General features: G+C 39.2%; 1 protein-coding gene across 1 annotated transcript in view; it reads left to right on the forward strand.

The window, feature by feature from the left end:
- Positions 1–23,409, forward strand: part of pkd1l2a (polycystic kidney disease 1 like 2a) — an 85,389-nt gene that overhangs the window by 18,068 nt on the left and 43,912 nt on the right. Inside the window, exons 12-18 of the mRNA XM_059993137.1 lie at positions 5,990–6,113; positions 9,817–9,948; positions 11,045–11,273; positions 13,655–13,848; positions 17,797–18,027; positions 20,606–20,707; positions 21,193–21,371. Coding sequence (XP_059849120.1) covers positions 5,990–6,113; positions 9,817–9,948; positions 11,045–11,273; positions 13,655–13,848; positions 17,797–18,027; positions 20,606–20,707; positions 21,193–21,371 — 1,191 coding nt within the window. The remainder of the gene's footprint in view (positions 1–5,989; positions 6,114–9,816; positions 9,949–11,044; positions 11,274–13,654; positions 13,849–17,796; positions 18,028–20,605; positions 20,708–21,192; positions 21,372–23,409) is intronic.

The raw sequence follows: 23,409 nt of genomic DNA on the forward strand, positions 1-23,409 counted from the left end.
TGAGGAAGTGCAGGGGGCAGCCTACTAGTGTTGTTATGTTTTTGGTGCACGATTGCATGCCCAAAACTTACTAACTCCAACCCATACATCTATTTGGAACGTGGGAGGAAACCAGAGTATGCAGAATAAACCCACACAGTCATGTGGAGAACATACAGCCTCCCTACAGATAGCAGAGAGAATTGTAGTTAATATTTATGCTCCAAACTTTGATTGTCCTGAATTTTTTAAACGTTTATTTACTTCTCTTCCTAATTTGAATGAATATATGTTGATTATGGGTGGAGACTTTAATTGTTGTTTGAATCCTTCGATGGATAGATCTAAACCTATTCGAACTCTTCCGAATAGATCAGCTTTACTTATTAATTCTTTTATGGTTGATTCTGGAATTACTGAAATATGGCGGTTTTTGAATCCTAAAGGTAAAGAATTTTCATTTTTTTCACATGTATATCATAGTTATTCTAGAATTGATTACTTTCTTATTGATCATCGTTTATTAACAGATGTTATTGATTGTAAATACGATTCTATTGCTATTTCGGATCATGCGCCTTTGAAGTTATCTATCAAGATTTCGGATTCTTCTATCAATACTAGATCTTGGAGACTTAATGCTACTTTACTTCAAGATCCAGAATTTATTACCTTCATAAAACAACAAATTGACTTATTTTTTTCAACAAACTATAATGAAGAGATTGATAAAGGAATACTTTGGGACTCTTTCAAGGCTTTTATTCGTGGACAAATTATTTCATATTCCGCTGGTAAAAGAAAACAAAGATATTCAGATATAGCTTTATTGGTGGATAAAATTAAAGAAATTGATAAGATTTATTCCGTTACTCCTACCAAAGAACTTTATAAGAAGAGAGTTGAGCTTCAAATGGAACATAGTTTATTATTATCTTCTTCAATTGAGAATCAATTAATTAAGACTAGGGCTCAATTTTATATTCATAGTGATCGAACTGGTAAATTGTTAGCTAATCAATTAAAAGCTATTTCGACTAAGCGACAAATTATTAAAATTCGTAAACAAGACGGTAATTTAACTACTGATTATAAAGAAATTAATAACACTTTTCAAGATTTTTATAAATCTTTATATCAATCAGAATTTGACGGTGACCGGTTTACGATGGATAATTTTTTTAATAATTTGAATATTTCTAAACTGATAGATGAAGATTGTAGCTTGCTTGATGCTCCTATTTCTATGGATGAAATAAGAGAGGCTATCTCATCAATGAATTCAGGGAAAGCTCCTGGTCCTGATGGTTTTATTGTAGAATTTTTTAAAACTTTTTCTTTATTGCTTTCTCCTTGGCTATGTGAAATCTTTAATGATGCGTTTGTTAAGAAGAGATTACCTCAATCGTTTTATGAAGCTACTATCTCTTTAATTCTTAAAAAAGATAAAGATCCTACCTTATGTGCATCTTATCGCCCTATATCTTTATTAAATGTAGACTCTAAGATTCTTACAAAAATTTTAGCCATTAGATTAGAAAAGGTATTACCACAGATTATTTCAGAAGATCAAACTGGTTTTATTAGGAATCGATATTCCTTTTTTAATATTAGAAAATTGATTAACATAATTTATACTTCATCACCTACAACCCCAGAATGTGTTATCTCATTAGATGCTGAAAAAGCCTTTGATAGAGTTGAATGGACATATTTATTTAATGCATTGAGAAACTTTAATTTTAGTCCTAATTTTATATCATGGATTAAATTAATATATTATAAACCTGTTGCTTCTGTTCTTACAAATAATTATAGATCCTCTTTTTTTCAATTATCTCGTGGTACGAGACAAGGTTGTCCTTTAAGTCCTTTATTATTTAATATTGCATTAGAACCTTTAGCTATTGCTATTCGTGAGTCTCCTAATATTTTTGGTATTACCCGTAATGAGAAATTATACAAATTATCGCTTTATGCTGATGATTTGTTGTTATATATTTCTAATCCTAGTAGGTCTATTCCTGCTATTTTATCCTTGTTGGCTCAATTTGGTAGTTTTTCTGGTTATAAGTTAAACTTAGATAAGAGTGAGTTATTCCCTTTAAATGCGCAAACTTTATTGAGTGATAGGATGCCATTTAAAGTTGTTACTGATAACTTTATCTATTTAGGTATAAAAATCACCAAGAAATATAAAGATTTATTTGGACTGAATTTTTTACCTATGCTTCATCAAATTCAGCAACTTACTACTAGATGGTCTCCCTTATTTTTATCATTAGTTGGTCGGATTAATGCTATTAAAATGATGATTTTACCGAAATTTTTATATTTATTCCAAGCTTTACCAATTTTTATTCCTAAATCTTTTTTTGATAATATTGATTCAAAGATTTCCTCATTTGTTTGGCAAAATAAAAATCCTAGGTTAAGCAAAAGGCAATTACAAAAGTCTAAAAAAGATGGTGGTCTAGCTTTACCTAACTTTAGATTTTATTATTGGGCGAATAATATTCGTAACCTAATGTACTGGAAACTAGATTTGGATTCACCTGTGTGCCCACAGTGGGTAAATTTGGAATGTAGTGAGGTTAAGGGATATTCTATATTTTCCGTTCTTGGTTCTTTTCTTCCTATTGATTTAGCCAAATTCAATAAACAGATATCTAACCCTGTTGTTAAACATACACTACGAATTTGGTTTCAATTTCGCAAATTCTTTAATCTGAAAAACTTTGCTCTGGACAGCCCTATTTTATGTAATTTTTTTTTTAAACCTTCATTGACAGATCAAGCTTTTAGTATATGGAAAAGGAAAGGTATAAAATGTTTTCGTGATCTTTTTTTTGAAGGTACTTTGATGTCTTTTGATCAACTATCCAACAAATTTGAATTACCTAAATCTAATTTTTTTAGATACTTACAAATTAGAAATTTCTTACATAAAATTCTTCCATCTTTTCCTAATTCAACTCCATCGGATTTTTCAGATTTGATTTTTACTTTTAATCCTTGTCAGAAGGGATTAGTAGCTTTTATTTATAACATGATTATGAAGATACAGCCAGAAATATCGGATAGAATTAGACAAGAATGGGAAAAAGAACTTCGATGTAATATATCAACAGATAAATGGGAAAAAATTTTACAAATGGTTAATTCCTCCTCTATTTGTGCTAAACATGCTTTAATACAATTTAAAATTGTACATAGAGCTTATATGTCTAAAGATAAACTTGCCCGATTTTATTCGCATATTAATCCTCAATGTGACAGATGTCACTTAGAAGTGGCTTCATTGACTCACATGTTTTGGACAGGTCCCACTTTACATAATTATTGGAAGGACATTTTTGATGTCATTTCCTCAGTATGGAATATCGATTTACAACCCCATTTTATTACTGCAATTTTCGGTATACCAAATGAAGATGGCAATCAGCTTTCCCCTTCAATCAGACGAATGATTGCTTTTGTAACATTAATTGCCAGAAGGTCTATATTACAAAACTGGAAAGAAGTAAATCCTCCTACTACATTTCAGTGGTTCTCCCAAACTATTTCTTATCTGAGTTTGGAAAAAATCAGAAGCACTATCTTTGATTCTTCAATTAAATTTGAAGAAACCTGGGGACCATTTATTCGACACTTTCATATGAATTAATTTGGCTTATTTCAGATCCTTTTCTCTACTTATACTTGTTCAGGTATGGAGTTCTGGAGTTTTTCTTGACACCTTTATATATTTATAAAGTGCTATTATTGCCCATGTTAGTTTTAGTTTAGTATTTTTTTTCATTATATATTTTTTCTCATATATAATTTCAATTTTTTTTTCTTCTTTCGACGATTATTTTTGTTTTTCATATATATTTATATAGACTTGATTGATTTATGTACCTTTTGTTGATGGATGTTTTAATAGGATATTATTATCCTATTACTAATGTAATCTCAAGTCTATTGAATCTGTAATCTATTCATTATTTTGTGTTATTTTTTTTATATATGAAATTTAATAAAAAGATTGAAAAAGAAAGAAAGAAAGAATTGAACCCAGATCAGTGATCAACTGCACTACCCACTAAACCACTGTGCGTCTTGCGTTATTATAAACAAGCTTATTACAGTAGGTATGGCAGAGATTTGCAGAGGTTGCTAAGAAAGGTTGTGTGGTGAGGGAGTTTAGAGTCAATGATTCTGTGGAGAAAGTTCTTCCTACAATGTGTCACATCGCAGTGATGACAGATTTAGACAAATGAGGCCTGTTCCTCAGGGCATACAGGGGAGGACTTTGCTTCTGTAAAGTTTTTCTGAGAATAGACTTTTTTCACTGAAGAACATGTCTTTGCCCCCCTGTGCTGAGGTTCAGGACCAGTTGTGGAGATAGTGAGTATGTGGGTGCTCTCAGTAGTGTCATTACCCAAGGAGAGAGAAATCTATACGATATACATCCTGAAATTTTTTTCTTCACAAACATCAACAAAACAGAGGAGTGCCCCAAAGAATGAATGACAGTTAAAATGTTAGAAACCCAAAGGCCCCCAGCTCCCCCTCCATGCACAAATAGCAGCAAGGCAACGACAACCCCCCCCCCCACCCACAGCAGCATAAAAGCACCACCCCCACCCCACTGAGCACTTAAACATTCAGCAAAACATCAATAAAGACACAGACTTGCAGTCCACTCATCCACATTTTACATACCACAGGCTCTCTCTCTCTCTCCCTAATAAGGGAAAAAGAAGTATCCCTATTTCACAGCAAGAGGGGAGACATAGCAAAACAACTCACTGATTTACGATGTTAAAAGTCTGTGCATCGCTTTTTCCGAGCTCTGCACCCAGAGAGTTGGCCACAAAAATGCTCAGGTCTCTGGACACAGATGCATGTACAAAAAAAGCAACAGACTGGCTCATTGTCCTCCTAATCTGAGTAAAACAATTCCAGGATAGATAACGTTTGAACTCTTCAACTCCAATTTGTGTCTAAAAGGGCTGAAATGTGCATTATATAAATAGTAATGTCATTGACTGCGTCTTAATGCTGAGAAGCTGTCACCCGTGTTAGCATGAATTGCAATTGCAATCCCATGGACCAAATTTACCAAGAAAAGATTGCCAATTATTGGCAAAAGATGAAGGCTCTTGGCCCGAAATGTTAGCTGTTTATTCCCTTCCAAGAATGCTGTCTGACTTACTGAGTTCCTCCAGCATTTTGTGTGAGTTGCTCAAGATTTCCAGCATCTGCAGAATCCCTTGTGTTTATAGCTATTGGCTCCCTCTGTTAGTTTAGCAGGTGTATGTGAGTGGCTTACCCTGCTAATTTTGCACACATTCAATTTCAACAGAACGCCTACGCTGTTACATAAATTTCACCAGATTTGTATCTGAAAATTTACTGCATGCTAATTTGACCACTGAGCGTACGGAGCAGTGGTTCATGAAAATCATCATCACCTTTGTGCTGTGAAGCTACACAAGATTTAGTAGCAATCACTTGAGTTGACTATCATGTCCTCCTAAGATGTTGTCTACTGGTGGGTCCTCAGGTGGGTCTATTCTGGTGCAGTTTAGGCAAGAGAAAGTGGTGGGTCTTTTGCTTGTTCAGTTTCTCCATTCCCAACAAGATTCTTTTATCAGCAGACAGAAAGAAGAAAGAACTTGCATTTCTTTGCATTGATCTGATGCCAGAAATGGAGAGTTAAACAAGAGGCCATCATCTAACCTTACAACGATCTGATAACAGAGATAACAAAGGTGTGGATATTGGCTTCAAGAGAGGATGACCTAAGGCGGGGTGGAGTTGGATGACAGTGTGAAATCTTTATGAATTTGCTGATACGTGGTTTGGAATACTTGGGACTGAAATCCAGAAATAAGATGACCAGTACACAGAAAACTGAATAGTTGACATTTTACTGATGAATATTTTGAATTTCCTGTTTTGTGTTGGTCAATTAAGAATACTTATTAGTTGAAGGAGCCGTTATTCCCTGTATTTCTAGACTCTCAGCTGACAGCATGGAACACAATTCCATCACGGTTTCAGATTCGACTGCAGCAAGTTTCACCCTTCCAACGTTATCATCGCAGAGCTTGAGCGGGGACACAGACACTCTGGACGTGAAGGTGGGTTCCACACCTTATGTGAAACTGCTCCAACCAAGCAACACATGGGTTTCGCCCTGAGTGTTTGCAAATTAAATCCTCGTTTACTTCCGAACAGAATGTAATAAATAGAGCAGATGAATGCACAGGAGCACAGAAAGTGAAATATGATTTTTGAAATAATTAATTTTATTAGCGGTAGTAGTAACTAAGCTACTGTCCTCTTCCTGGATTTGTTCTGCAAGCAATGAGCTTGTTTCTTCACCTTATCCAGGCTCCTTCCTGCACCTCTTTTCCCATTGCTTTGATTACAATATTACTGTTGCTTCCTGCCTCCACACAACAAACTGAAAATCACATTAATGTCACTACAAATTTCTGTCCAGTTCAGATTTTTACATGGTTCATATCAGACTCTTTGCCTCCCTTTCTTAACATCACCATTTCCTTCTCGGGGGATAGGTTAATGACTAATGCCTATATTAACCCAAAGATTCCCAAGGCTATCTCCAATGCATCTCTTCTCGTCTTGCTTCCTTTCTTGAGGAAAGGACTCCTTTCCATTCTCCCAACTTCCATCCCGGATATATCTGTTCCAATGAAGAATCTTACCACATCAGTTCTTCTGAGGTGTCTTCCTATTTCCTTAAGTGTGACTTCCCCTCAACCACAGCTGACAAGTCCCCTGAGTATGTACCATCTGTTTCCCACATGTCTACTCTCATCCAGCCTTCCACTCCATCAGCTTCCCACATTCAACAGGTGATCCTGCATAACTACCAAAGGTATCATTCTCTCTCTGGCTTCCTGATTACTCTTCCATTACTACAACTCTTCTTCTCTTGTCACTTTTCATATCAGAGATTCAACTCTGTCCCTTCCCATCAGCCAAGGTCTCAAACAGCACTTCTGAGCAAAGCAGTGACTCACCTGAACTTCTTCCTATCCATTGTTTTGCACTTGCTTTTTTGTGGTGTGTCCAGTTTTACACTGGAGAAATCAAATGCGGATTGGGTGATGCAGAATATTTCTGTTCAGTTATCAAGGATGATGCTCAGTTTCTTGTTTGGCCATTTTATTTCATGATCTCACTTCCTCTCTCAGTTCCTGACATCCAGCCTCCTGCTTTGTTCCAGAGATGGTCATCACAAGGAACAGCATCTTCTCCTTTATCTGGCCACATGCAGCCTTCTGAATTCAATGTCAAACCCCCACTACCTCACTCTCCCCTCCTTGGGTTAATTGCAGGCAAATGGGACCAGGGCAGGTAGGGATATGGTTGACATTTGGTCTGTGTTATGGCACTCCATGGCTCTATGAAAAACTTTGAGCCCTTTGTTCTCTGTGTGTCTGTGTCTGTCTCTGTACTTCTGTGTCAATTTATTCCTTTTCTTCTGACTCTAATTAATATTATCTGAAGTAACTGATGCCAAGACAGCATTGGTCTATATCCTATCACAGACATACCCTTTTTGCTTTCCACACTACTGCCCTCCCCCCAGTCTACCAACCGCTTCTTTACTCAGCCTCCAGTTCTGAGGAAGAATTCTTCATCTGAAGTTTTAAAGATTTAAAGATTAGTTTTATTTGTCACATATACAGTAAAATATCAAAACGTACAGTGAGATGTGTCAAATCTAATCAGTGAGGATTGTGTTTCCTGTGCCAACGTAGCATGCCCACAATTCACTAACTCCAATGGTACATTGTTGCAACGTGGGAGGAACCCAGAGCACCCAGAGGAAACTCTCATGGTCATGGAGAGAACGTGCAAACTGCTGTTAGCCAGTGACAAGAATCGAACCCTGATCTTACAGCTGGCACTGTACAGCATTACGCTAGCCAATATGTTACTGCGCAACCTTGATTCTGTCCCCTCAGATTCTGCCTGACTTCTTGTTTTCTCCTGTTTTCACTTTGGGTTTTCGGTATCTGCAGCTTTTGTGACAATTGCTCTTCAACCTGTGAGGAGCCTTGAGCTGCCTTTCCCTGCAGGCAGGGTGGTCTTGTCAGTACTCGGTACGAGTGGAGAATGGCTGAGATGCATGAGGATAAAATGCCTGGGAGCCCTATATTGCTTATTTAAAAAGGCCCATTATTACAAAATCTGGGTGATTTGATTGATCTTGCCTTTGTTCATGGAAGATGTTAGTAAACAGAGTTAAAGTGACAAAGAATTGGGCACCTATGGGCAAAGGTGCACTGCATTGCAACATATGCTTTTGTTACTAAAATAACAATTAAATCTAAATGCAGTACTCAATGTGGGATTCGAACATTGAAAAGCCATTGCAAGCCTCCAAACCCTGAGCAGGATTTTGCTGTGAGGTTAATGTGCAGAATCAAATGTGCAGCATATGGCTTTTGTACCAAAGCTACTTCAGTCCACAATGGACAAAGTATTGGGTGTATTGTGTCAATTGTCTGGATGCACAGTTGCTGTGGAGGAAAACCTACATATGCTTGATGCACCATCAATAACTCTCGGAGACGTGAGGTGAGATATAGGCTTTTATTGGCTGGAAGAAAGCACAAGCAGCAATTGACCACCACACAACATCCTGGAGACTGAGGCCGGGGCTGTGCCTCCAATCGCCTTTATACCGAGGTCAGTGGGAGGAGCCACAGGAGCAGTCAGCAGGGGGGCGTGTCCAGACAGGAATAGGTAGTTCTCCTTCAAGTATGTTCACCCTCTCAGTCTGAAAATTAATAGTCTAAATTCCCAAGGTGATATATCTTGGCCTAAAGGCAAATGCCAACAAGCTGAAATATGTTGAAGATAAGGTTACTGCTATTGTGTGGGTCAAGAAACCAGAGGATGATATGGACTTGGGTCTTTTCTTCACTTTGCAACACCAGCGATCTGCCATCAGGGTTCAAATCCCCCGCTGTCTGTAAGGGCTTTGTATGTTCTCTTCGTGACGATGTTTGTTCCCTCCAAATGTTCCAGTATTTAGGTTAAATTTAGTAAGTTATGAGCGTTTTTTGTGCGTTTGCTCTGGATTTCTAGCATCTGCAGAATCTCTTGTGTTTCGGTTATGGGCATGCAATGTTGGTGTCAGAAGCACGGTGACACTCACCTAGCACGTATTTGGACTGCATTGGTCACTGACATATTTCACTATATGTTTTGATGTACGTACACGTGATAAATAAAGCTAATCATTAGATCTTTATTTTTTTCTGCAAATGGTTCAATACTATATTAGACCCTTGCCTTATACAGCAATTGTGCAAATTTCATGACACCAAAGATTACCCACTATATTCAGCGAGATAATCACACTATGAGAGCTGGATTATATGGTTGAATGTTATTCATCTGAGCAAAGCATAATAACTCATATTTGTTCAGATTCCCACATGAATCAGTTGTTGGCAGTGAACAGTATTTTTTCTAATTTGCAGACGATGACCTCAGTCACTGACACTGACTCAGCAACGATGCAAGTCTACAAATGCTCTTTGAAACTGTACTAGTGTCAAGTGTCTAACTGAAGACTTGCAGCTGACCTTAAAGAGGAGGGCAGAGAAGCAGCAGATAAGCAAGAGCCAGTGGCTTTAGGGAGAGGAAAGAAATTCTAACTTAATGAAAGATACCAGAGTGACGCAAGACCCCTCCCTCTATTTCCCCAGATGATTCAAAGATTGATTCTCCTTTTCCCCCGGCGGCTTTAATTGTAAGTGGAATCCATTAAATACCAGAGTTTTCCTTTTTGTACAGATGGTAAGCTTTTCCGTGAACCCCTTCATGTGGACAACAAAGAATGAGGTCTCCGGAGCAGTCAGCAGTCTGACGCTGGCATCACCGAATGGCACAGTTCACACTGTCAGGGATCTGCCAGAGGACATTGAGGTAAATCCACAAGCTGTGCCCCCTGCCTTCATCACCAACGAAGAGAGTGCCGACATTAAGTTGCTTGGCTCTGCAAGTCGTAAAGTAAACTGATCTATAGGGGAACGCACACAAAATATTGAAGGAACTCAGCAAGTCAGGCAACATCTATAGAGGAGAATAAACAGACAATGTTTCGGGTCAGTCAGGCTAGTGTTAATGAAGAGTCTTGACCTGAAATATTTCCCTGCAGTGATGCTGTCTGTCTTGCTGAGCTCCTCCAGCATTTTGTGCATGTTGCTCAAGATTTCCTGCATCTGCAGAATCTATTGTGTTTCTGATTTATAGGGGGTTCTCCCTGAACAGAGTCTGTCAGACCCCCAGCCAGGACCAACTTCAGCACAAACAACAGCCACCCATCAACTCAGTGGCACAGTGCAGGCCGAGACTGTTGTTATGGAAGTTATGCAAATTCAGGCTCCTGCTGTCATGGCTGTGATTAATATTCAAAGGACTTGCAGGGTTAGATAGCAGTCCTGCAGTCGATGCCACCACACGTCACAGGTGGTGCCCGTGTTCCCGTCCGCAGAACTAACAATGGTTCAGTGGAATCAGAACCAAAATCAGGTTTATTATCACTGAAATACATAATGAAATTTATTGTTCTGCGCAGTAGTAAAGCAGAAATCATTAAAAAAAACTATACGTTAAAATAAGAAATATAAAATAAATAGTGCAAAAATGAGCAAAATAGTGAGGTAGGGTTCATGGACCATTTAAAAATCTGTTGTTGGAGGGGGGAAAGTCTGCTTACATGTGACTCTTTGGGCTCCTACACCTCCTCCCTGATCTGAAGAGGGCATGTCCTGGATGGTGTAAAGCTGCTGTGAATCTTGTGCTAGAGGGCCTAGCCTGGTAGTTTTTTTAATTATCCATGACGATGATGTCATTATGAATGACAAAATAAAAAGGCTGTGTGTGCTGCGAGTTGGGGAACTAGTTAGATCCTCTGCTACTGTACTGACAGCACTAACCCAGCAGCAGATCTAACCTTTGAATTAATCCTTTGACAGCTTAAATATCATTTGAGTTGCAGCATAGTTTATTAATGTTACAGATAATACTCCCTCGACCTGATGTGACTCGCGAGAATTGGACTGAATTCAATCTGGAAAGCAACCTAATCATTATGGAAGTGAACGTTACATCAGACAACGGCACACTTGGCTTTTACCTGGAGACTGAGCAAAATGTCCCAATCGTCCTTTACTTGGGCTATGAAAATGAACCTAATGAGACCAACTTTCTGGTTTCCACACAGCTACCTAATACAAAGTACACTGGAGGTAAGTGTGAAGCAAGTGTCTGCAAGAGAGAAACACTGCAAGAATGAATGTGAATAGACACCTTCATTGCATCTTGCAGATCCAATTTTGGGGATACTTTCATGAAATCATCTCCACTCCGGAACAGACTTATCAATTCCACCCACAGTTGAACGGACCGTTTGGTCCCATTCCCTGTGATCAGTCTTAGGAAATTCTTGCTTGTTCTCCATTTTCCTTTCAAAGAAAATGTGCCTTCAGCAACAGCCTGATAGGATGTCTTTTACAATTCCTCGTGTGAGCATACATTATCCTTCAAGTGTCACCATGGTTATTTTTCAGAAATTTATCCACTAATAACCAGCTTTTATGCTACTGGGAAAATGTTTCCTTAATTATTCGATGAAGCCCTTTACAATTCTGAACACCTCTATCTCATCAATCTTTAGGACTAGGTGTTCTCCAAGAAAGCAATACCAGTTCCTCATATAAACACAAATGTGCCCCTGGTGCCACTCCTGTTAACCTCATTTACAACCCTCTGCAAGATCTTAACATGCAGTCTGCAGTGTGGTATACTCATACTTTGAACAAGCCATGTTTAGGGCCTTGTTCTTGATCACTGGATTTTTCAGGAGCTGTTTACAATTGTTCTAACAACTACAGTATTGTGATTTGTCTCTTCTAAGAAAGCACAGGTGTAGTTTGAAAACTTCATTAATCCAACAAAGAGTTGTTGGGTACATCATTTAAATGATATAAAATAACATTCCTAGAAATTCTCCTCCCTTACCCAATCACTTCAATTGATGTCTTTTACAAAAATAATGCAGACACATGTCATAATCAGGTTACAGTACCACTGTGACAGATAGAGCTGGACTACTTCCTTATTCACGGCTTAAATGCAAGTGCCTAGATCTTTGCCATATTGTAGTAAATGATTCCATATCCAAGCAGTCCATTTGAAATGAAATATAAGGTCACATCAAAACCTTTCAAATATTTTGTAGCTGAAAATTAAAATTCAGGAGAACAATTACATTAATGTTCTAGGTTCAGAATAGATTGTCCAACTAAAGCAAACATCAGTTCTTCAAAGTACTGTAAAAGTAATGAGAAGAGAGCATGTCCTAGTTGATGGGGGTCCTTAATGATGGATGCTGCCTTTTTGAAGCATCACGTTTTGAAAATTTCCTCAATGCTGGTGAGGTTGGTGCCAATGATGGATCTGGCTGAGTTTACAACTTTCTGCAGTTTTTTTCTGATCTTGTGCAGTGGCCCCTACATACCAGATGGTGATGCAACCAGTTTGATTGCTCTGTATGGTATATTTGTAGAAGTTTGTGGGTCTTTTAGGTGTCATACCAATTCTCCTCAAATTCCTAATGAAATATAGCTGCTGTTGTGCCTTTTTTGTAATTGCATCAATATGATGGGCCCAGGATATATCCTCCGAGATGTTGACACCCAGGAACTTGAAACTGTTCACCCTTTCCACTTGTGATCCCTCAATGAGGACTGATGTGCAATCCCTCAGCTTTCCCTTCAAGAAGTCCACAATCAATTCCTTGGTCCTACTGACGCTGGGTGCAATGTTGCTGTTGTGACACCACTCAACCAGCTGATCTATCTCGTTCCTGTATGCCTCCTCGTAACCGCCTGAAATTCTGCCAATGATAGTTGTGTCATTGTCTAATTTATAGATGCTGTTTGAGCTGTGCCTAAGCACAGAGTCATAGTTATCTTCAAGCAGAGGCCTTGATATCAACACTTAATTCAGTTTTTTGGATTATCAGTTTTACTTTTGCTGGGTTTGGGAGTTTTAAAGTTTTTTTCTCAGCCTTTCCAAAGGCAGTACATTGATGTCTTGGTCTCATAGGCAGTGCATTGAAAAACTATTGTGTAACTTAATAATTTATGGAATTAAAGTGTAATTAATTTAGTTGCAGCTGGGTTAGGTTGCTAGCGCTTTTGCTCAAACTTTATCTGTTCCACCATATTTTTGTTAGTTTTGATTAACAGATTCACACATTACTTTTAGAAGCTTAATTTATTACTTCATTGTTTTCAATAATATCTGTAACTGTTCACAAAGGTTTTAGGGTACAACATTGCACACTTACTCATATTGAATCCTTCATCTGCTCTACAGACTGAGACTGTGCTGTTACTACTTTAAGATAAAGCACGTACTTAACTCTCCCATCCACTCAGGACCACAGTATTAACACACGAAAGAAAAGTCTATCCGTAGCAAGGCTATCTGCAACTTTATATATTTAAATAAAAAACTCATCCTGCTTTATTCAAATGATTGTTCTTCAAATTTGATCATATTTTCTCTCGATAAAAATGCTGTGTTTTAAATATTTCTATTACTTTCCATATTTCCCAACAAGCTGCAAGATATACCTGGCTGATTTCTCCTGCTGAGTTAATCTATGGAGTAGGAACTTACTACTTAGCTGTGAGATCTGTCCCAGATCTGAACTCTGCACAAATGATGAACATGACTGTGGCCTTCACTTCCTTTTTATCCCAGTGTGTATACTGGGATGAAATTAACAACAACTGGAATTCATCTGGATGTCGTGTGAGTACCCTCACTTTCTGTGGTTTAACTGAGCTTGAGCGAAAAGGGACTTGGGTGAAATGTAGTACCCTCGCTTTGTATGGTCTAACTCAGGGGTCAGCAACGTTTACCACTGAAAGAGCCACTTGGACCCGTTTCCCACAGAAAAGAAAACACTGGGAGCCGCAAAACCCGTTTGACATTTAAAATGAAATAACACTGCATACAACGTTTTGTTTTGCCTTTATGCTATGTATAAACAAACTATAATGTGTTGCATTTATGAAATTGATGAACTCCTGCAGAGAAAACGAAATTACATTTCTGCATGCAACAGAAACATTTTGAACTCCGAAAAAAAGACGTTGGGTTGAAGGTTACTTTTAAGTAAAATACTCAACGTCTATTTGAGTCCTTCTTGTATTTATGAAAAACGCCAAACTTAAATTTGCCGCCAGCAGCAAATCAAAAATAACGTCAGCCGGCTGTCAACCTGAAAAATAAAAGGACTATTTCACTGAACAATGAAAACATATGAATATACGTAAAATAATAGGCAATTAAAATATTTATCATACTTGTTCAGGTTGACTCACACCTGACAATGCAGTCGTATTCAGTAGGGATGGATCGATGCTTAGGGGAGTGACCGGGAAGGATAATGTGTTTTTTTCCTCTCTGAACTCACAGAAGCGTTTCCCAAACGATGTTTGCATTGCGATGATTGCAGAATGTAAATACTCCGAATTTATCATGTCGTGACATTGTTTGAACTCTCTCAAATTGGGCAAGTGAGACAATGTGCCTTTCTGTAAATCTCTGGCAAGCAACGTCAACTTGCGCTCGAATGCCAAAACATCCTCCAACATGTGCAGGGCTGTACGTCCTTACCCCGTTGAAGAGCTGTGTTCAGCGTGTTCAGGTGCGCTGTCATGTCTACCATGAAGTGTAGCTTTTCCAGCCACCCTGGCTGTTCCAGCTCAGGAAAGTTGAGCCCTTTGCTGCCCAGGAAAGTTTTCACTTCTTCCAGACACGCGACAAAGCGTTTCAGCACCTCCCCTCTGGACAGCCAGCGATAAAAACACGTTGTAGCAGTTGCTACACGCAGTCAGTAAACTGCAGTCAAAGATAGCTTTATTCGAACTAAACAGCCTTGCTTTTAAGCCTCCCTCAACCCGCCCCCCATGGGCGCGGATGCTGCAAAAGACACGTACTCACAAACCCCCGTAGGCTATCTCCCTTAGCCTGAACGCTGGCTAATTGTGAGCCGGTTCGGATGTGTCAGGAAATGGGTCGCCACAACGTCTTATTTAGATTGTACAAGATCACCATAATCTTCAAATTTAGATTTACATTTCAAAAACTAACAAACTAACATAAAATACATTTTAATTAAATACTGACCACGTAGCGGTGTGCTACACGCAGCGCTAAAATTACGACACGGAGTCGGTAACTGCAGTCGAAGGAAAAAACTTTATTCGAAATCTTCAGCCTCACTTTTAAGCCTCCCTCAACCTGCCCCCCATGGCGCAGAGGCTCCAAAGCTCTGTGCTCGCAAACCCCCGTAGGCTATCTAATTGTGAGTCAGTTCGGATGTGCCAGGAAAAGGGTCGCCACAACCAATTATTTCCCAAAGCAACAGGGAGCCGCAGCACAGACGTAAAAGAGCCGCGGGTTGCCGACCCCCGGTCTAACTAGATGTCTGGCGATAAGGGACTCTAATCGAATGCAGTACTATCACTTTGTATGGTTTAACTGGAAATCTGGTGAAAGTAAACTCTGGCAAAATTCAATACCATCGCTTTGTATGGTCTAACTTGAAATCTGGTGAAAAAGGATTCCAGTGAAATGCAGCACCCTCACTTTTGTATGGTCTAACTGTGCATCTGGGAATAACTGCAGACCTTTTAGCCTATTCTACCATTCAATAAAATCAAGGATGGTCTAGTTGTTGGCCACTACTCCACCACTCCATATTCCTGCCTGGTCCTCATAACCTTTGATTGTGTTCTAGAAATCTGTCTGCTTTGGCCTGAAATATATTGAATGACTTAGTTCACAGTTCTCTACATTAGAGAAATCCAAAAATAATCCAGTCTCCTCAGCCCTATTCTGATTCTGAAGCTATGTCTCCAGTTCTAGATTCCTCGCAGTACTGACTCTGTCAAGTCCCTTCAAAATCTTTGGTTTCAATAAGGTCACTTCATCTTCTGAAGTTCTGTGAGTATGGGTCCAATCTTTTCAATCTTTCCTCATAAATTAGCTACCTTGTGCCAGCAATCAGTCCAGTGGAAACAATAGAAATGGCAGTCACTGGAATCTGATGCAACAACTAAACTGCTGGAAGAACTCAAAGGGTCAGCCAGCATCTGTGACAGAAACCTTCCTGGTCCTGAGGTGCAGATGAACTATAAATTACTGAATGGCAGAGCAGACTCAAGGGACTATTTTACTTATTGTTATTCCTGTTTCCTCTCTTCTGACATTTACCCAACTACTAGACGTAGGGAAATGCCCTGTACACTGCCAAATACTATAAGTGCAAGGCAGTGTGCTTTGCCCCCTGCTCTGCTTACTTTATACTTATGACTGTGAGGCTAAGCACAGCTCTAATGCCATATTTAAGTTTGCCGACGATAATGTCGTTGGCCCAATCAAAGACAGTAATGAATCAGTATATGGGAAGGAGACTGAAAATCTTACTGACTGATGACACAACCACAACCTCTCACTCAATGTCAAAAAGACTAAGGAGATGGTAATTGACTTGAGGAGGAAACTGGAGATCCCTTAAGTCAGTCGTCATCAAGAGATCAGAGTTGGAGAGGATCAGCAACTTTAAGTGTTATCAATTCAGAGGATCAGTCCTGGGTCTGATGAAGAAAGCACGGCAGCACCTCTACTTTCTGAGAAGTTTGCGAAGATTCAGCATGTCATCTAAAACTCTGGCAAACTTCTCTAGATGTGTGGTGAAAAGTATATTGACTGGTTGCATCACAACCTGGTATGGAAACGTTTGAGTGGAAAAGCATACAAAAAGCTTTAGGAACAGCTTCTTCCCCTCTGCCATCCGATTCCTAAATGAACATTGAAGCTTTGGACACTACCTCACTTTTTTAATATACAGTATTTCTGTATTTGAACATTTTTAAATCTATTCAATACACATAATTGAATTACTTGTTTATTTATTATTATTTATTTATTTCATTTTTTTTTTCTCTCTCTCTCTGCTAGATTATGTATTGAACTGCTGCTGCTAAGTTAATAAATTTCATGTCACGTGCCGGTGATGATAAATCTGATTCTGATTCTGATATATGTCAAGAACAGTGAAGATGACAAAATCTTAAAAAGGCACTACTTGCTTTTTTTTCGAGAGATGCTGAGTTGCTAGATTTTTATTACACTTGGACATTAGGATTTAGAGTCATAGAGTCAGAGAATGCTACAGCACAGAAACAGGCCTTTCAGCCCATCTGCTCCATGTTGAACTATTGTTCTCACTACTCCCATCAGCTGCACCCAGACCTTAGCACCTCCACATCCCTCCCATGCACGTACATATCTAAGTTTCTCTTAAATGTTGAAATTGAAACGGCATTCACCAATTGCACTGATAGCTCATTCCATCCTCTGACCACACTCTGTGTGAAGGAGCTCCCTGTTAGATCCATTTAATGAGCAAATCATGTTAATTGAGTTCAAAATTGAGGTACTTGCTATTTTGAAAGTTTTGCACCTTGGCCCCAGAGGAACACTGCCTCATTCAGCTGTATCTATGTATGACTTGACAGATAATTAAACTTGATCTGATTTGTACATAACAAATAATGACTTTTTATCTATGTTATGTTAATTATTTTCCTTTCACAATTTTACTAAGACACTTTAAAGTGCAATGGGGGAAAATGCACGTGTGTGACTAAACAATTGACTAAATAATTTTTCTGTTGCATGTTTTAGGTGGGCCCACTAACTACGCCCAGCAGCACTCAATGCCTGTGCAACCATCTCACCTTCTTTGGCAGCTCCTTCTTTGTCATGCCCAATGCAGTGGATGTCAGCAAGACAGTAGAACTCTTTGCAACATTCAAGGACAACCCAATAGTCGTTGCAACAGTCGCTTGCATTTTTGGCCTCTACATTCTTGCTGTTGTGTGGGCGAGAAGAAAAGATAGGCAAGATGTTGCCAAAGTAAGTAATTAATCCAATCATATCAATCTAATCAGTCACTTTAAAATCCCCAGTTCAAACCTCTCAATCTCTGTCCTGTATTTTTTGTCTATTTTCTCTTAGCACCGGTTACATTTTATTGGCAGTGGTTTAAAGTTGACACATGTACCGAGATACAGTGAGAAGCTTTTGTCTGCATACCATCCAGACGGATCATTCCATACATACACTCAATGGCCACTTCATTAGGTACACCAGTGCACCTGCTGGTTAATGCAAATATCCAATCAGCTGATCATCTGGCAGCAGCTCTAAACATAAAAGCATGCAGACATGGTCAAGAGGTTCAGCTGTTGTTCAAACTAAACATTAGCTTAAGATCTAAGTGACTTTGACTGTTGAATGATTATTGGTGTCAGGCAGGGTGGTTTGAGTATCTCAGAAACTACTGAATTCCTGGGATTTTCATGCTCAACAGTCTCTATAGTTTACAGAAAAATCAAAACAACATCCAGTGCCAAACCATGCTGAAAGCAAAAATGCTTTGTTAATGAGAGAGGTTATAGGAGAATGGTCAGATTGGTTCAAACTGACAGGAAGGTGACAGAAACTCAAATAGCCATGCATTGCAACAGTGGTGTGCAGAAGGGCATCTCTGAATGCACAACACATCAAACCTTGATGTGGATGGGCTACAGCAGCAGAAGACCATGAACATACACTCAGTTGCCACTTTATTAGGTACCTCCTGTATATATACATGAAAAAGGTAAAAAGGAAAACAAAATGTGGAATATAGCATTCCAGTGGCAGGGAAACTGAAGTGCAGGTAGATTGGGATTCCAAGAATTCTGTTTTTCTTGCATAAGAAGTCTATTCAGGAGTCTGATAACAGCAGGATAGAAGCTGTCCTTGAGATTGGTAGAAGGTGCTTTGAACCTTTTTCTTCTTCCGCCCATCAAAAGGGGACAGGATAGAGAATGACCAGGGTGGGAGGAGTCCTTGATTATGTTGACTGCTTTCCTGAGGCAGCAGGAAGTGCAACTGCTTGTTATTGTATGTTTGGCATCCGTTAGTCTCGCGAGACCACAGATCTGTGCATGGAAAGTCTTCTCCAGGGTGCAGGCCTGGACAAGGTTGTATGGAAGACTGCCAGATGCCCAAGCAGCAAGTCTCCCTTCTCCACGCCACCGATGTTGTCCAAGGGAAGGGCAAGGGCCGATAAAGCTTGGCACCGGTGTCATCGCAGGAGTTGCCAAAACGAGTTTGAAGAGAATGTCAGACTGCCTTAGGGACTCCAGCTCCAGATTTGTCCTCAGGGTTTACTCCCGAAGCCTTTCCCATAAGTGAGTATGGCCGCAAGGCAGCGGAGGTTTGAAATCAGAGTTTTCCCTCTCTCAGATAGACTGCCTTCCCAGGCTGACGAGCTCCATCTACCGATGCTTGATATTGATTTACTTGAAAATAGTGTTGCCAAGGGCAGTATCTATAACCATCTCTAATTGTTTGTAATATTGCAGTCTGTGTAGTGAAGGCTGGGTTGAATATAGACCACTCCAAAATGGTGAAATGCTAAACGGATGTGTACCTGGTCAATCACCTGTAGGTGGAGGTAACTCTACCTACCTGCTTCTCTCTTATTTAACTGATATTAAAGCATGGTTGAACATTCCTTTTGGATGAAACACTGAGATGAATTTAGGTTGCTCTGGAGTAGGAGAGAAAGGAAGTCTGAAGACTGAGGAGAAAATGTATTGGTAAGGAAGCAAATAATGTAAGCACAGTTTCATTCAACTAGGAGAGAAAGGCTGGTATTTTGCCAGTCTGGAGAACAAGATGTAATCTGTGATCTCTTCTATTTTGTAGGATGTGATATGATTGCCCTGAAAAATGATTGGCTGTTTAATTATAATGTGTTATAGCTCTAAGTATAGTCCCTGTGATTGGTGAACTACTGATTTTGGAAAATCGGGAACAAGAAATGGGTAAAATACCGTTGTAAAAATAGCATTTCAGCTTTGAGACAGGAATGTAAATTTGATTTGTAAATCTTGAATTTAAAAGAAACTGGTACCAATAATAGTAACCTGGGAATTGAGAGAATGTAGTATACACCCATTGGGACTCTTTCATTCCTGTGAGAGAAGGGAGCCTTTCACCTTCACCTTCCCTGGCCTTCATGGATTCTAAACTCACCATACGGTTCACTCTTAATTACTCTTTAAAATGTCCTAGCAAGCAATAGAGTTTAAGAATAAACATTGAATAGTTTCTAAGTGCAACTATCATTATATATATATGTGTTAATTAGCTATCTTAAGAGAATTTCCAGCCTTTGTGCCATTTATTGCATTTAGTTTACTTTTACGTAATGAAATCAACTCCAGTATTACAGCATTTATGTACAAATAATTTGTACCTCCATTTTCTATTGTTACTGTTCATTGAAGAAGTTTAGCAGAGATAGATTAGTAAATTACGGAAATTCTAAAAGAATTTGTTAAAAGTGGTCATTCTCCGTTTCCAACTGATGTGTCAGTTTACAGCAAAATGCTGTTTATGTAATTTTCTTTTTCTTATCCCTTAACACAAAATAAAGGTGAAAATAACATTGCTTGCTGATAATGACCCATTTGCCCAGTATCGCTACTTGGTGACCGTTTTCACAGGCCATCGCAGAGGGGCAGCGACCACTTCAAAGGTTTGTTTCTCTTTAAATTTCAACCTACTCAAGTTTCCCCAGATTTTGACCAGCCTAACTTGAGAAAATCCAGACTTCAAGCTAATGTTGGTTAGAATTTAAGCAGGAAAAAGTCCTCACTGCAGGAAAATGGAGTCGTGTTCGTTGTATTGTGATGTTTCTGAAATTGGTGAGATGAAGTATGAAATGAAGATAGTGGGTGTCAGAAAATCATGGCATGAAGTACAACATGGGCAGTTGCATGTGGGCATTTGCACAAAAGATAGTAGAAACTCACTACAAAGTTTTTGTCAATCTGTAGAAGTAAGAGGAAGTGAATACAAGTTTCAATATCTACCTTACAAAGAAGTTACTTTTGAAAGACTTAAGCGTGTTGAAATTAAATCATACATGTTTAAAAATAATCAGCCTACTAATTGAATGTACAATAAGTTTGAATAAATGTATTGTTAGTTTATCATATTTTGATATATTTGCGTATCTAGGTGACCATAACACTCTACGGCTCTGAAGGAGAGAGTGACCCACATTTTCTTACCGACCCGGAGAAACCTACATTTGAGAGAGGAGGGGTTGATGGATATCTGCTCACAACTTTCTTTCCTCTTGGGGATCTTCAGAGCATTCGACTGTGGCATGACAACTCAGGATCCAATCCATCCTGGTAATCTACTACAGGAAGTTCAGATGAAATGAAAGCTTCCTTTGTATATGGGCAGGACAGACATTAGAAAGTCAAAGCTTAAAACCTGTCTTGAATAATGCACCACACCAGCTGGTAGGAAGAGTGATTATCTAATTGTGCTCTTGAAACTTTTTTTTAATGACAACCTATTGCAAGACCTAAGACAGAGTTGACATAGGGAGGATGTTTCCTATAATGGGGGAGTCTAGATCCAGAGGGCATGTCCTCAGAATAGAAGGACATCCCTTTTGAACAATTCTCTCCTGCTCTTCTCATCAAAATCTTCCCCCTCACCCACTTCAGAAACATAGAAAACCTAGAGCACAATACAGGCCCTTTGGCCCACAAAGCTGTGCCGTAAATGTCCTTACCTTAGAACTACCTAGGCTTACCCTTAGCCCTCTAGTTTTCTAAGCTCCATGTACTTATCCAGGAGTCTCCTAAAAGACCCTATCATTTCTGCCTCCACCACCACTCCCAGCAGTCCATTCCATGCATTCACCACTCTCTGTGTAAAAAAAAACTTACCCCTGACATCTCCTGTGTACCTACTTCCAAGCACCTTAAAACTATGCCCTCTTGTGCTAGCCATTTCAGCCTTGGGAAAAAGCCTCTGACTATCCACATGATCAATGCCTCTCATTATCTTGTACACCTCTATCAAGTCACCTCTCATCCTCCTTTATTGAAACTAACAAAATATTGAAAAGCCAACTGTTGATAGAGTGGACATGGAGAGGATGTTTTCAATAGCTGGAGAGTCTAGAACCAAAGGGTACTGCCTCAGAATACAAGGACATCTCTTTAGAATAGAGATGAGGAGGAATTTCTTTAACCAGAGGGTGGTGAATCTGTGGAATTCATTACAATAGATGGTACTGAATTCTGCAGATTGGCAATATAGAAAATGTGTTCTTGATTAATAAGGGCATCAAAAGTTACCAGGAGTAGCCAGAAGAATGGGGTTGAGAGAGATAATATATCAGCCATGATCAAATGGCAGAGCAGAATCCATGGGCCAGTGGCTTAATTCTGGTCCTATGTTTTACGATCTTCTGCTTTTAATTTCTAACGTGAATATTCATTTAAAATTAAACTCATACTTCAGACAAATGTCAGGCTTAAATATGGAATTAGAAAGATTCAGTACCAGACATTTTGTGGTAATTCATGAAACTATAGTCCATCGTTTCAAACAAATCCTTCAATTTCAGAATTCTAATTCCTTCCCTGTATGTCTCAATCTTTCTGCTTGGAATGCTAATCCAGTGATAGGAAATTGAACAGTGGCACTATGATCTGCGTCATTGTTACAGAATCAGAACTATCCCTCAATGTCAGCAAAACTAAGGAGCTGGTTGGGATGGGGGTAGGGAGATGCACATGCTCCTGTTTACATTAACAATTGTTGAGGTTGAGAGAGCCAAGAGCTTCGTGATCTTAGGAGTGAACACCTCCACAATCTTGTCCTCGTCCGAAGACATTAATGTTATGGCCAAGGAAGTTCACCTCTACTTCCTCAGAAGGTTAAAGAAACTTGGCATGTCCCTGTTGACTCTTACCTATTTTTATTGCTACACCGTAGAAAGCATCTTATCTGAATACATAGCAGCTCTGTATGGCAACTGCTCTGCACATGATCACAAGAAACTGCAGGTCTGTGGAAACAGCTCGGCACCTCATGGAAACCAGACTCCCTCTATGATTTGCTTGAGTCATTCCAATGTATCCAAAGATTTCCACTTGATCATTTAAATACTTTGCACAAGTCTTTAATACATTTGAATACACAAACATCCAAGCATTTTGGCAGCCAGGCTATCACTGAACCTACTGCTAAAACATTTCTCTGGACAGGACCCTGATGTGATTCGAAGTCCTTGGCTGGTGCAGGTTGATCATAAGACGCGGGAGCAGAATTAGGTCATTTGGCCCATCAAGTCTGCTCCGCCATTCCAGCATGGCTGATTTGTTATCCCTCTCAACCCTATTTTCCTGCCTTCTTCACAGAGTGGGG

Source organism: Hypanus sabinus, chromosome 17 (assembly GCF_030144855.1).
Source record: "Hypanus sabinus isolate sHypSab1 chromosome 17, sHypSab1.hap1, whole genome shotgun sequence".
In the NCBI taxonomy this organism is placed as follows: domain Eukaryota; kingdom Metazoa; phylum Chordata; class Chondrichthyes; order Myliobatiformes; family Dasyatidae; genus Hypanus; species Hypanus sabinus.